Below are 13,879 nucleotides of genomic sequence, written 5' to 3'. Positions count from 1 at the left end.
AAAAATGAAAAGACAGAAACAACTACAGACTGCTCTTGTTCCAATATTTTCCTTGTGTTGTGATCCTTTCAGGACTTAGCAGTCACATTTAAAGAAAGTGGAAGAGCTATTAAAACCCATAACTTACAGATAGCAATAAGTTTCTGTCTTCCTGGACCAAAACTGAAGCTCTTTTATTGGAAAGCACGGTAAAAATTCCACAGTGCCAGTAAGGAAGACTGAGCATTCTGTAAATTATTACTTGACTGCCTGAGACTACAGATCCATATTTTTGTTTTTCAAGTCCAAGGCGCAGTTACAGTGATCTATCATAACTATTCCAGAACAAACACAAGTCTTTTCACCAAGAGAACCCAGAAGTAAATCCAGACGCTGGCTCGTGTCTGTCACGCAAACAGAGTGCAGTTGTCAGGGAGAGCAAGAAGCCATTTGGAAGACACAGAGATAAGCACATGTGGGAAAGTGTAAGACAGAGGCTCTCAAATGAATGCTCACATTACTGGCAATACTCGGAATATCTCAAAGTGACATGCTGAGCAGCTGCTGCTACTTCTGTGAGCAGCGAGGTCACAAAAGCCTTTATATCACTTGTTATCTGGTTGTAGCAGCGGCTTCCAGCTCCAGCCTCAATCCCTGTCTTGATCTGAGAGCAAACCAAGGTGGCAGGCAGGCATCCCTACAGCATTTCCATATTTCAGGACAAAATTTCCCAGGTAGGAGTACGTGATCACATGCTATGGGATGGTGCAGCTTCCTATGAGCAGTGAGCTTACTGCACACGCACTTGAAAAAGTGTATAGGATTTTCTCATAGAGCAACTACAAGGCACAAGCAACTGAACATGATCTAAAATCTAGATGAACAGCTTACTTAGACCAGTAGACCAGAAGCATTTTCTGCTATTAGCTTCCAAACACAGTTATTTTGTGAACCCTTCGTCTAGAACACACGCAGACAGCCAACAAAGCACACTTAAGCACAGCCTGACTTCAGAAGAAGCGTCCTCACCTCTCCTCAAATCCCTCCAGGAGGCTCACCAGCCAGAGGTAGAGTGACATATCAAGATTGTAGCGGAACAGCAGCTGTAAGTATAGATTTCCCGAAGAGGCCCGTGCCTGATATGGGATGCTGAGCCTTGAAAAACTCTTCAGCACAATAGTGCTGCTCAGGCAAGCACCAAGTACAACAAAAGGGAAGGATACCAGAGGCTTCTGTAGGAGGTGGACGTCAATGAGCTGAGATACACAGACAGACAAGAGAAGAAATAGTTAGCCTGCTACCGCTCCCCAGAACCATCATCCCACTTTAACTCCTTTGTCACTTTACTGGATTGTCTATAAACCCAATGGGACTGAAAAATCTCGCACTGCTTAGGGAGGAATCGGATAATAATCACTTTGATTCTCATGACCAAGCCTAGACAGCAAGATCCCAATTTTTATTCCAGTACTTGCTGAAGTAATTCCAATGTTCCCAGAGGCTTCTGTTCACTGACACACTTGCGAGCCATCCCCAGATCCCCAGTCTTTTCCACTGCATGCTTTATGCCTCAGAAGTCTACACCTACCTCCACACATGCTCCTGGTCGGAGCCCACGTGCAGAGCTCAACAACTGCTGGTAAGCAAGGCACAAGCAGACTTTGTCGTCCAGTAAAAAGAGACCAGCTTGGACATTGAGTATTTTGGTGACAGTTCCCTGAGCAGAAAGCAAACAGAGTTACAGGAACATAGAGAGTCCCAGAATATAAAAGAATCATAGGCCTGAGGTATAAGGAAATAAATTCATGACAAATATAAGACCTTGCAGGCCAGAAGCTGAAACCCTAGGGTACGAGCAGGTGAAGACTAACCCTACAAACCCTTACCACATATGAGATAATCTTAGAGTCTCTGGTTGATCCTGTCCTCTTCTCTTCAACTCCCAGCTCCAAGGAGTCACTGAGCTGCTCAGCAGTCTCAAGAGACGATGACTGAGTGGATTCTCCTTGACAAGCATTGTCCAGTGGCTGCTCTCCCACCTGCTCTGCACAGTAAGGCAGAAGGCAGGAAGAAACACCAGTGACAAATATCCGTTGTCCAGATTTCTTCAGGCTGGATATACTCAGGCCTGTTATTGTGTACCTTTGGCCCAACTGGAGGCTATGATGCCATGCCAGCTGGTTGGGCTTCTAGAGTAGAGAAACCAAAAGTGACATCAGCATCTCCTGCAATGGAAAAAATTCTTCCCAACCCAATAACACCATCCAAAAAGAAAAAAAACCAAACTTTTCCTTTGAGAGGACTGCCTCACATTCTTAGAAAAAGGGTGATAAACTGCAAGATCTTCAGGGACACTGCAACTGCATGAGGGAAGAGGGCTATAGAACTAGACTTCTTACATACAAGGACTGTTGCAGGTTCCATGGACTTAAAAAATATAAACACAAAACCAACCAAACAAAAAAACCAAAACCAAAAACACAACCACAAAACAGGAATCACTAGTAAAAGAAAGAATAAATCAAACCAGAAGGTCAAGGGCAAGCCTCAAAAAAGATTAATCAACTAGCACATACTCAGATTCAGATGGTGAATTTGTGAGTGAAATTCTAAGGACTTACCTGCACCAACACAGGGACCCAAACAGCTGAGATTAAGCACTTCAGAAACAGGAAGAAGAATGACTTGTGGCGAATACAAAGGAGAGGCCCTCGCCTGGCCAGTTCACCTGCTACAGTGAGCTTTGATCTTCTCTTACATGGAATCCTAGGGGGCAATCAAGGAAGCAAAGGAAATCAGAGGTGAAAGAAGAACTCAAAGTCTCTCAAAAGCAAAATAAATACACAGCATGCACTTTCCAACAATAAAAGGCCCAACAAGGTACTATGGACCATTCCTGGAAGTGTTGGAACTAGATGATCTTTAAGGTCCCTTCCAACCCAAATGATTCTATGATCAGAGAGGTTTTTAAAACAGTATTTGGCTGCAAGATTCTTACTTTAACTTTTCCATACTAAATCTCTTTGACATTTTACAAAAACATTACATTTCAAGACAGCAGAGCCGTGTTGAACAAATTCACATGTTCCGTGACAACAGCCAGATTATAAGAGGCTTTACCACAAACAAGAAGCTAATTATAGGTCAAAAAGAAGGGAAAAAAGTAACAAGCAATTCTTCAGCAGAAAACAGAACTTGGCTTTGCACATCCATGGAGTGTGACACTGTTGAAGCTCCAAGGCTATAAACAAAAGAGGCTTGAAACCAACAATGGAGTCTTCCCAACAAACTTGGCATAGGGTTAAAAAGCAGCAAAACTAAAAGCAGCCAAGAGGAGAGAAGGGTGACATTTCTTTAGTCATTTCTGTTTGTCATTTCAAACTCTCACTTCAAAAAGTGAAAAAGAAAAATTTCAAGCAAACATTTATTTCACTTGTCATTTTCATTTCAGCTCCTACTAGACTTGAATATAATCATCCCACTTACTTTAAACAAACACATTCTTGATTCTATGATAAATGTATAAGCAATTATCTAAATTTGAAGGTTTTTAAGAAGAAATACCAGGAATTCCACACATAAGTACCAGCACTTTACTAGCAACATATTTAAAGGAGGAACATGGAAAATTGGTCAGATGTCAGAACAGCAGAGGAGCTCTATGTTAAAAGCCCAAGAATGTACACTGAAATATGGAAATAGTTCTCTTTTTCAGAAAGGTCTGTTGAGCTAAATCAAACACTTAAGTTTCAAATAAGTTGCTCACAAGCAGATAAACCAAATTAAAAAAAAAAGAAAACTCAAAAGAAACTAAAGCAGCCTGACTAGTGACATTTTATTGTTATTAAAATACACCAAGAACCCTCTATTCAAGAAGATATGATCTAGCATAGTCTGAAATCATCAAATTCGGTAAGATTTGCAATTCCATTCCTCATGCTATTAAGTATTACTTCCACTAAAGGGAAGTTACTTTAATCAGCTGACATTTAATCTGCACCTTTATGTCAGCAATTTGACTGGTTGTGTGTTACTTTTATATTAGAAACTAGAATTAATTTTAATACTTCTTTTGGTCCTCTGTAGGTTCAAAACTTAAAAAAAAAAAAAAAGAGAGAGTTGTGCTAATCAAAAGAGTAAGTTTTAGCCCCAGGGAAAGCCAAATCATCATTTTGTTCTTGTGTCCTTTCTGCAACATCAAAATACACCTGGAAATAACTAGAATTCCTCTTATTTTGTCAAAATACAGAAAAAAAATCCCAGTAAAGTCCCAGAAAACAGCTGATAAATGAAAAGTGGCTTTACTCTGTAACTTACTTCCACCGCCCACTATTACGGCTTCACCTGTGGCAGAAAGAATTTGGTTCTAAGTGCTCTTTATGGTACCTGCCACCCCAGAGCAACAATGCCACGGTAGAGTTCAGCATGCAAGGTGTTTACCTAGAGGTAAGCAGTGGCTTGGCTGATGCTGGAAAGCTGACTGGAATGGTGTCCGGCACTTCCTTCAGGAGATTTACTGGCACTGGATCTACCAGGATTTCTACATACCCTGCTGCGCTCTTGTCTGTCTGTGGTATGTATGACCAGCTTGGGAAGAGGAACAATGCCCCCAGCCACTCCAGTTCAAGATGCAGGAGCTAAGACAAAAGATAACAAGGTAAGAGTTTTAGATGAGTTACAATATGTTTTCTCATTACCAATTTGCCCTTGTGCGCTCATCACAAACTCCTGTTCTACTGCAAGGCTTCATTACTAAATGAGCTCAGTGTTTTTTGTCTACTTTCTTGTTTCACATGGAAAACTTCTATCCTTCCAGATGCAAATACAGAACAGATTTGCTGAGCTCTACAGCTAGCATTTCTTGGGTTATAGTCCCACCCTCCCAGAAAGGTGATAACAAATTCACTGTAACGTAGTTACGTGCAGACTATTTTTCTACATTTCTCACCTGCTTTCTTCTTTTCTATGTTTTCAAATAGGAATTCAAAACAAAGTAACTTTTTCCTAGTTTTCACCTCCTTGGAAAGCACACCGTCAGTGCTCTTTCATCAACACTCTAAGGGTTACCTCTTAGCTAGACTCCCCTTGTTGTGATCTTTAGAAGGTTTTTGATTAAAAACCACTGTCACACAAGCTATTATTTCCTGAAAGCAAGTCATCAATGCATCACTGAACACTCAGTACAACTCTCCAGAAAGTTATTTCTGCTCCACTAGTTTGATTTCAAACAGAGGGTAGTGCTATGACCTCCAGATCTCCCAGGTGACCTCATACTGCTGAGAATTTAACTGAACTGTACATTACACCAGTGTGTTCAATATTTGTTCTCCTAGCAATGACAGATTCAACGTAGTCTGCCCTCTCCCCAGGACCCGAGCTTGCTCTTTTCCTGCTTGTTACATAGATGTGTTATTTCCCTCGCTACAGATTTTGGCAGACCACCTTAAACCCTGGTGGTCTGCGACACTACCCTAGAAGGGGGAATAAACAGAGAATGTCTCAGACTGAGGACCTACCTCACATGGAATTATCCCAGTATTGTCTTTCACATAAAGGCAACCATCTACCAACTTTTCTTTGTTCTCTTGCCTACCATCTGTTAAATAGGCAACCAAGATGAGGTAAGCTCTTGGCAAAGCATCCTGCATGGGTAAAGCACCTTGTCCTTGCTGAGCCCAATCTTTAAATTCATTGGTGCTCCAGGTCAGGTGGCTGCAGCACGGCATACGCTGCTGATGTAGTAGGTCAGAGATGGAGATGAAACTAAAAAAAAAAAAAACAAAACCAAAAAACAGACAACCAAGAATATAGAAGGCTGTAGGAAAAACTCGGTCTGCAAAGTCTGGTGATTACAGCCATCACTACAGTTGACCAAGCTTGTCTAATTTAGAAAAGCCTCAGCTGTTGGTGTGGTCTGGTGACACTACATGGCAAGAACCAACTCATTCACCGGCATTTATCAATGATCTCTCTGAGCTCAGTGACTGTGTCTGTTCTGCTTAAGCATCCTCTCTGGAAACAAACATCCTTTGCTGCTATGGTTACCTGAGCAGGCATGCAGGAGACTTGGAAATAAAAAAATTGAGAGTTAATAAAATGGAATGTTTTCAAGTACATGTGTGGGATAGGTGGAAGGGAGAACAGCTATTAGCTCAGACATTTTTAGCTAGAAAGAGAGACTTTGTGAGGAAATCCCAACAACTGCTCAACACAGTTTACAGATCAGTAACTAACACAGCCAAATACAGACTAATTTAATCATTTGGTGCTTAAACTGTTGTAAAAGCAAGGTTGAACAACTTCCAGATGAAGACTGTAACAGTTAGGGAACAATCCTCTCCTGTGGGTTGCCTACACAACACAAAACCGAGAGACTGCAAACCAGTAATCTTAGGACTAGGCCTTCAGTTATAAAACACAGCTAAGGGAGCCCTAATCTTTCCACCTACCCTCCTGTCTTTGGGGCAGAGGGGGAAGAGGGAGGTAGAGCATAAAATAAACCACACATGAAGCTAGCTGCAGCTTAGCATCTATCACGCTTCGACTGACCACGCTACCGTACACAGGAGAGCAAGGGAGCATCCTCTCTAGATTCCAAACCTTTTCACTGTTTGTACAATTGTGGCAACATTCATCATCATCGTTTACACCCTGGCTCTCCATGCTAGAGAATTAATGAAAGTCCTTGTTAATCTATCTCCATGTTAACGTTAATACTGAAAGAGCAAATACAAACTGGTCTTCAGCTAGTCATTTTGGTACTTGTTTGCAATGAGGTTAGCTGACAATTTTAGGTTCTGAAACTGGAGCTCTAGTCACAACACCCACTAGCTCAGCAGCAGGACATAATCAAATTCAGAAACTCTGAATTTGAAGAGTTTCACTTGATTAGTCAGGTATCAAAGGTTCAAAGCTACAAACCAGTCGATGAGTAATGGGTATGAATCAGCTATAAATAGTATTTATAGAAAGAATTCATCAGAAGAGATAAACTTACACAGGTACTTAAGGTGTACATTTAGTACCTATCTGAAGAGGAGAAAGATTAGCTGAAAAGGACAGGGGTGAACTCCATCCTCAGAGACAGAGCACCACTGGGAATAATGCTGACATCTATGATCTACAAGGAGCACACAGTGCTGCTTGTGTTTGTCACACACGCTGACTGCTTTTGGGGAGAAACCAAAACTACATCAGTACACTGGATCCAAGTTATCACATACATCAAACTAAACGGGTTCTGCTCACATACAGACCATTGGCCTCGTAGAAGACAAATACCAGCTACCTTCAACCCTTCACTATGAATTCTCCTGAATATAAACCAAACTCTGGTTTAAACAAAGAATCGTAAAGTGGTTTGGGCTGTAAGGGACCTTCAAGATCATCCAGTACCACCCACCCGCCCGCCATGGCGGCAACACCTCCCACTGGATCAGGTTGCCCAAAGCCTCATCCAACCTGGCCTGGAACACCTCCAGGGAGAGGCATTCATAACTCCTCTGGGCAACTTGTGCCAGTGCCTCACCTTCCTCACAGGAAAACATTTCTTCCTAACATCTAATCTAAATCTCCCCTCTCTCAGCTTAAAACCATTCTTCCTCATCCTATTCCTGTACCCCCTGATAAAGAGCCCCTCCCCAGCTTTCCTGTAGGCCACCTGCTATAAAGTCTTCTCAGACCCTTCTCTTCTCTAGGCTGAAGAACCCCAACGCTCTCAGCCTGTTCTCATAGGCAAAGCACTCCAGCCCTCTGGTCATCTTCGTGGCCTCCTCTGGACTTGCTCTAGCAGATCTGTGTCCTCCCTGTGCTGAGGGCTCTGCTTAGATGAGATCAGTTTAGCTGTTGTGAAAGACCTACCACCTACTTTCATAAACTATTAGTATAAAATTAGAAGCCACAAGTCCCTAATAAATTGCAATTGACCTTTGTCCCAAAACCAGCTGTGCCAGGGGTTTTAACAGACATTCTCCCATCATACGTTGGAGCAAGAGAGAAATATATTCAGACAGGCCAAACTTTCCCATCTGGATCTCTCTTAGCAAGTTTTATGTTTTTCACGATCGTAAGCACTCAAAAGTCTTTAAACAAATGAAATATAGAATCACAGAATTGTTAAGGCTGGAAAAAAGGCTCTAAGCTCATCCAGTCCAACCACCAGGCCCATGCTGCCTAGAAAACCATGTCCTGAAATGCCATATCTACAAGCTTTTTGAACACCTCCATGGATATGGACCACACTATCCCAATTTCCCTTTTTGAGTGTACACTTAACGGCTGACCTCGGCTAGCCAACAGCTTCAGGGATCATACCCAAGAAAAGCCCCGTGAGCACCCCATGGTAGCAGAAAACCACCATGCAAACACTGTGCAGTAGAGCAGCTCGCTCTCAGCACAATGCTCTCCTTTGGTTACATGCTCTACCTGCTACAGACTACCGGATATGGTGCTTAATCATACCACAAGAGCGACTGAGGGCGCATCAAAGCCAAGAAAACGTGTGTGGTTACCCATCCTTGACAACCTCCCTCCCACACCCAGCATCCAGGGCAGGCAGCACACACGATAAGCAGTGTTCACCTGGCGCCTGCTGCTGCTGTAGCTACAGCTGCTGTGCTGAGCTGCCAGCAGGACTTCACCAGCTCCACTCCACTGACCAGTGCTGCAGCCAGACCCTGCTCAGGCGGATGGGGTAGGGAGGGCATTTACAGAAGTAACATGGATTTTATTCTACACAGGGTGCTAAGTGGAAGATTGTCCACAAAACTAGCGCACCTACTGAAGGCCCCAAAGGCCTGTTTATACAAACCCCATGCTCAAAATCCCACCTACCTAATACAATTGTTACATCTAACTAATACATATATTCATTAGATACTTTAACACAAAATTGCTTATTTCCTTTCCAAATCCATAGTTAGGACAAGGATGTCTTTCAGGTAATCCTTCAACAATCACAAATTCCCCCTATCCAATATCCTTTCCCTCGATTCATGACATGTTTTCAACTTTCAGTCAGTTACCTACAAAGTTCATCATTTCCTTAAGACTAAGCATCTACATCCCTGAGCAGAGACCAAGATGTCTATAGAAGAATTTAAATGTCCGCATCTCCAGGTTGGTATCTTCTACAAACATCCTGATATCTAAGTGTCTGTGTCTCTGGGATCAGGATGTTTGTAGTAACTAAATGAGGTGCAAAATACATTCCCCTTACCCCCTTGGGTAACATTTGCTTGCTTTGAGATTTATGTAAAAATCCTACTTAAGATGCATGATACTAACATACTAATCAACCAGGTACAACACCTCATACAGCACTGAATGATTACAAATAGACACAAAAGCAAGAATTATCCTGACCCCACCCCTTATCCTCCTCCCATCCCCCCCTCACCCCTTATCCTCCTCCCATCCCCCCCTCATCCCTCTTCCAGCCTCACTCATGCACCCCTCCTCATCCTCTCCTTCCTACCTCTTCACTCCTCCCCACCTTATCCTCATCCTCCCCTTGACCTCCCTCCTCAGTCTCCCTCCAGAACGTCCTCCCCCAAACCGCCTCCTCATTCTCCCTGCCCCAACTCCCCCCATTCCCTCCAACCCCTTCTATCCTACCCTTGGCCCCTCCTCACCCTTCCCCAAACCCCTTCCTCACCCTCCCCCAAACCCCTTCCTCACCCCCTCCTTCTCCCAAACCCCCTCCTCAGCCTCATCCTCCCTCCGATCCCTTCCTCCCACCTCCTCATCCTCCCTCCGACCCCTTCCCATCCTTCCTCCGATCCCTTCCTCCCCTCCCCCCCCCGTCCTCCCTCCGACCCCTTCCTCCCTCCGACCCCTTCCTCCCTCCGACCCCTCTTCATCCTCCCTTAAACCTCCTTCCTCCCTCTCCCCCCTCTTCACCCTACCCGGCCTTGATCCTCCCTGTCATCCTTCTCCAGCCCCCTTCATCCTCCTTCTCCCTCCCCCACAGCCCCCTTCATCCTCCTTCTCCCTCCCCCACAGCCCCCTTCATCCTCCTTCTCCCTCCTCCACAGCCCCCCTCCCCCTCGGCCCCGACATCACCTGTATCCGAGTGGCAGGTCCCCGCCACCCACGTCGCGCAACCGCCGCAGCACCACGTCCAGCAGCGGTGGCTCCGTCCCGCTGGGCCCTTCGCCGTCAGGGAACGCACGGCGGGCGAATTCCCGAGCCGCCTGCAGCCAGCGCTGCTCCTAGAAGGAGAAGCAGAGAAACGCGGCTTCAGCGACGAGCAGCGGGAAGGGCCCGGAGCTGCCCCCGGCGGGGGTCCCTTACCGCCACGCTAGTCCCCGCCATGACAGCACTATGCGGCTCACGCTGTTGCCGTAGCGACGCGGCGGCGGGAAATGCGTGGGGCACGCCGTGAGCCCCGCCCCTCCTTCTCTTCCGGCCAGTCGTCGACGCCGCTGGGCGCTCGTTCCCACCCCCGGCAGCAACGATTGGCTGGGCTGCCTATGAGCGCTTGAGCCTCTCCCCCCGCAACGATTGGCAGAGGACTGCGCTTGACCCCGCCCCCTTGCAGCGAATAGCCAGAGCTACTACTGGCTTCTTAACCCCTCCCCCTTGCAGCAATTGGCCGAGGTCGCTCTTATCCCCGCCCCTGACAGCGGCGATTGGCCAAGGTGGGCGCTTGGCCACGCCCCCTGCAGCGATTGACCGTTGCCGGCAAGACGGCGGGGTGAAAGAGCGGCGTAAGTTTGAGTTTGTGAGCAAAGCTGGGAGCTACGTGTGACATTAACGCAAATGGCAGCCGTGCGGCTGGAGGGCTCTGCCCTGGCCGAGCTGCGGGAAGAGTAACACGTGAGGGCATGTGAGGATTGCTCTGACACTTAGGCGATTCCAGAGAAATGATTTTGCTTTTCTGGATGGAGCTCCAGGAAGATGGAAGCGTGTGCCTCATCCACTCCTATGACAGCATGCAGTGAATGTGAGACAATCCATTCAAAACCATAGAATCGTAGAATGGTTTGAGTTCGAAGGGACCTCAAAGCCCATCCAGTTCCACCCCCTGCCATGGGCAAGGACACCTCCAACTGGAGCAGGTGGTTCAAAGCCTCATCCAACCTGGCCTTGAACAGCCACCCCTTCTCTGGGCAACTCGTTCAGTGCCTCAGTACCCTCACAGGAAAAATCTTTCCAATACCTAATATAAATCTCCTCTCTTTCAGCTTAAAACTGCCCCCCCTCTCCCTGCAATTCCTGATAAAGAGCCCCGCCCCAGCTTTGCTGGGGCCTCTTTCAGAACTGGAAGCTGCTCTAAGGTCTCCCCCGTGCCTCCTCTTCTCCAGGCTGAACAACCCCAACTCTCTCAAGCCTGTGCCCGTAGGTGAGATGCTTCAGATCATCTTTGTGGACCTCCTCTATCGCTGCATGGGAATTTTGCCCTTAGGGGCTAATTTTGTATTGCTCTTGTCCAAGACAAGGAAATAAACTAGAGAAAACTTGGTAAATCTTTTCCACAACCATCCCTGGAGATGGCTACAGCCAGGTAACAGGCTGTTCTGCCATTTCCTTATCTCCTTGAATTTCATACTGGAAAGTCAGTGCTATTCCAAGCCTGAAGTGCAGAAGAGGGCTATGTGGCTTTGTGGCCTTCACTATTTCATCCTGTATGCATGCCATTTCTGGCTTACATACAGCAGATAAGCAACTTTGGAATAGACGCAATCTGTGAAGGCTTTTGGTTCTGTCTGCAGCAAATTATGCATTTCATGGAGTGAATTGTCCACATGTTTTGGGCTTACACACATGAAATGGGTCTATTTTTCCAAAACAGTGCTTAGTAGCTCAAATTAAAGCCTTTGATCATAGTGCAGAGATAACTGTAGAAAACAGAAGGAGCATTCCCAGTCAGAAAGAGCTGGAAGATAAGTGCTGCAGCATTTCCGTGCATAGTCCCTCTCACTCATGCTACCTGTCTCCCACAGGATCAAACAACTGATTCCCATCAACCCTACCAGGCAAGGAGTTAAGATCAGGTAACTAACACATGCAGTGTGTTAACTCAAGAGTGGAACTAGTTCTGAAACAACACGAGGTCTTAACCAGCAACAAATAAAGGGGAATTCTTTATCATAAAATCATTAAGGTTGGAAAAGAGCGTCCTGTCCAACTATCAGCCCCACACCACCGTGGCTACTAAACCATGTCCTGAGTTTCCATGTTGCTCTTTGAACACCTCCAGAGATGGGAGACTCCACCCCTCTCCTGGGCAGACTGTTCCAATGCTTCACCACTCTTTCACTAAAGAAATTTTTTTCCTGATATCCTATCTAAACCTCCCCTGGTACAACTTGAAGCCATTTCTTCTTGCCCTATTGCTTGTTCCTTGGGAGAAGAATCCTGAAGTCACTTATTCCTTACTGTATTTTTTTAGACACTGTCATTAAGAGCATATGTTAAATGAAGCAGAGTGCATGCACAATGATACGTACATGTCACTGATACATTTGCACTGTCAATGCAGCTGATTCTTTTGAGCATACAAGAAAATATATTTTAAATGAAATGAATATATTTTAAATGAATGAAATGAAATGAAATGAAATGAAATGAAATGAAGTACAGGATGGGCATACATACAGGAAATATGCTACATTTGGCTGATTAACACCTTTCTTTAAAATTATTTAGCTGCTGACAAGGTGGTTAAGATGTGGTGGTTATTTTCTTCCAACAAAATAAAACTCTTTATCAGGGAACTCAGTGACAGGACGAAGAGTAACAGTTCTAAGCCGAAAAAGCACAGATTTAGATTAGACATTAGAAAGAATTTTTTTCCTGTGAGTGTGGTGAGGCACTGGCACAGGTTGCACAGATAAATCATGGATGCCCCATCCCTGGAGGTGTTCAAGGCCAGGTTGGACGACGCTTTGAGCAACCTGATCCAGTGGAAGGTGTCCCTGACCATGGCAGGAGGGCTGGAACTGGATGAGCTTTGAGACCCCTTCTGACTCAAACCATTCTATGATTCTATGAATGACCTGGTTACATTCCCTGTGAACTTCAAATTAAAAGTATGGCTGACTAGGGAAACACTCATATGTCATGGAATTTTAAAATGACAGTGAACCTCCTCTGACTCCTTTTCTGTGTACTTTCTAGCAGTTTTAGCCATGCAATGCACATTGGGTTGGTTTTCCTCAGCTTGTCCATGTCGATTTTTAAGGAAAACTCCTGCTGGCAGATGGTTCGTGGTCATGGGCGGGGAGGATGGGAAGAGAAGATGGGAGGGAAAGATGGTGAGATGGGAGGATGGGACAGACGGGATGGAAGGATGGACAGATGGGAGGAAAAGACAGGAGAGAAGGATGGGGAGACAGGAGAAAAAGACAGGAGGGAAGGACGGGGAGACGGGAGGGAAGGATGGGGAGACGGGAAGAGAAAACTGGAAGGAAGGAAGGATGGGCAGACGGGAGGGAAAGACGGGGAGATAGGAGGAGAAAATGGGAGTGAAGGATGGAAGGAGGGGAGAGAAGGACAGGGCGACGGGAGCATGGTATGGGAGGATGGGAGGAGAAGATGGGAGAGAAGGACAGGAGGGAAGGATGGGGAGACAGGAGCAAGGTATGGGAAGATGGGAGGGAAGGACCAGGAGATGGGAGGAGAAGACAGGAGGGATGGACAAGGAGACAGAGGAGAAGATGGGAGGGAAGAATGGGTAGATGAGAGGAGAAGATTGGGAGGGAAGTATGGGGATAAGGGAGGAAAAAGTGGGAGGGAAGGACGGGGAGAAGGGAGGGAAAGACGGGAGGGAAGGACGGGGAGACGGCAGCATGGGATGGGAGGACGAGAGGAGAAGACGGGAGAGGAGAAGACGGGAGAGAAGGACAGGAGGAGGGGAAAGAAGGAAGGACGGGGAGACGGGAGCAGGGGAGGAGAA

General features: G+C 45.8%; 1 protein-coding gene across 3 annotated transcripts in view; it reads right to left on the bottom strand.

The window, feature by feature from the left end:
* Window positions 1–10,391, bottom strand: part of CTC1 (CST telomere replication complex component 1) — a 41,269-nt gene extending 30,878 nt beyond the window's left edge. For 2 of the 3 annotated variants that reach the window (XM_054084480.1, XM_054084474.1), the window contains exons 1-8: window positions 10,273–10,391; window positions 10,042–10,190; window positions 5,496–5,742; window positions 4,420–4,616; window positions 2,601–2,745; window positions 1,866–2,168; window positions 1,568–1,696; window positions 1,009–1,235 (exon numbers count right to left, since the gene is read on the bottom strand). In XM_054084480.1, the coding sequence (XP_053940455.1) occupies window positions 1,009–1,235; window positions 1,568–1,696; window positions 1,866–2,168; window positions 2,601–2,745; window positions 4,420–4,616; window positions 5,496–5,742; window positions 10,042–10,190; window positions 10,273–10,293 (1,418 nt within the window). In that variant the 5' untranslated portion in view covers window positions 10,294–10,391. Of the gene's footprint in view, window positions 1–1,008; window positions 1,236–1,567; window positions 1,697–1,865; window positions 2,169–2,600; window positions 2,746–4,419; window positions 4,617–5,495; window positions 5,743–10,041; window positions 10,191–10,272 lie in introns of those variants that run through there. The other variant, XM_054084487.1, reaches the window with a different exon arrangement.
* Window positions 10,392–13,879: the final 3,488 nt, after the last annotated feature.

Source organism: Cuculus canorus, chromosome 1, assembly GCF_017976375.1.
Source record: "Cuculus canorus isolate bCucCan1 chromosome 1, bCucCan1.pri, whole genome shotgun sequence".
Lineage (NCBI taxonomy): Eukaryota > Metazoa > Chordata > Aves > Cuculiformes > Cuculidae > Cuculus > Cuculus canorus.
Note: the sequence above shows the minus strand (reverse complement) of the source record. Positions and strands in the feature narration are given on the sequence as shown.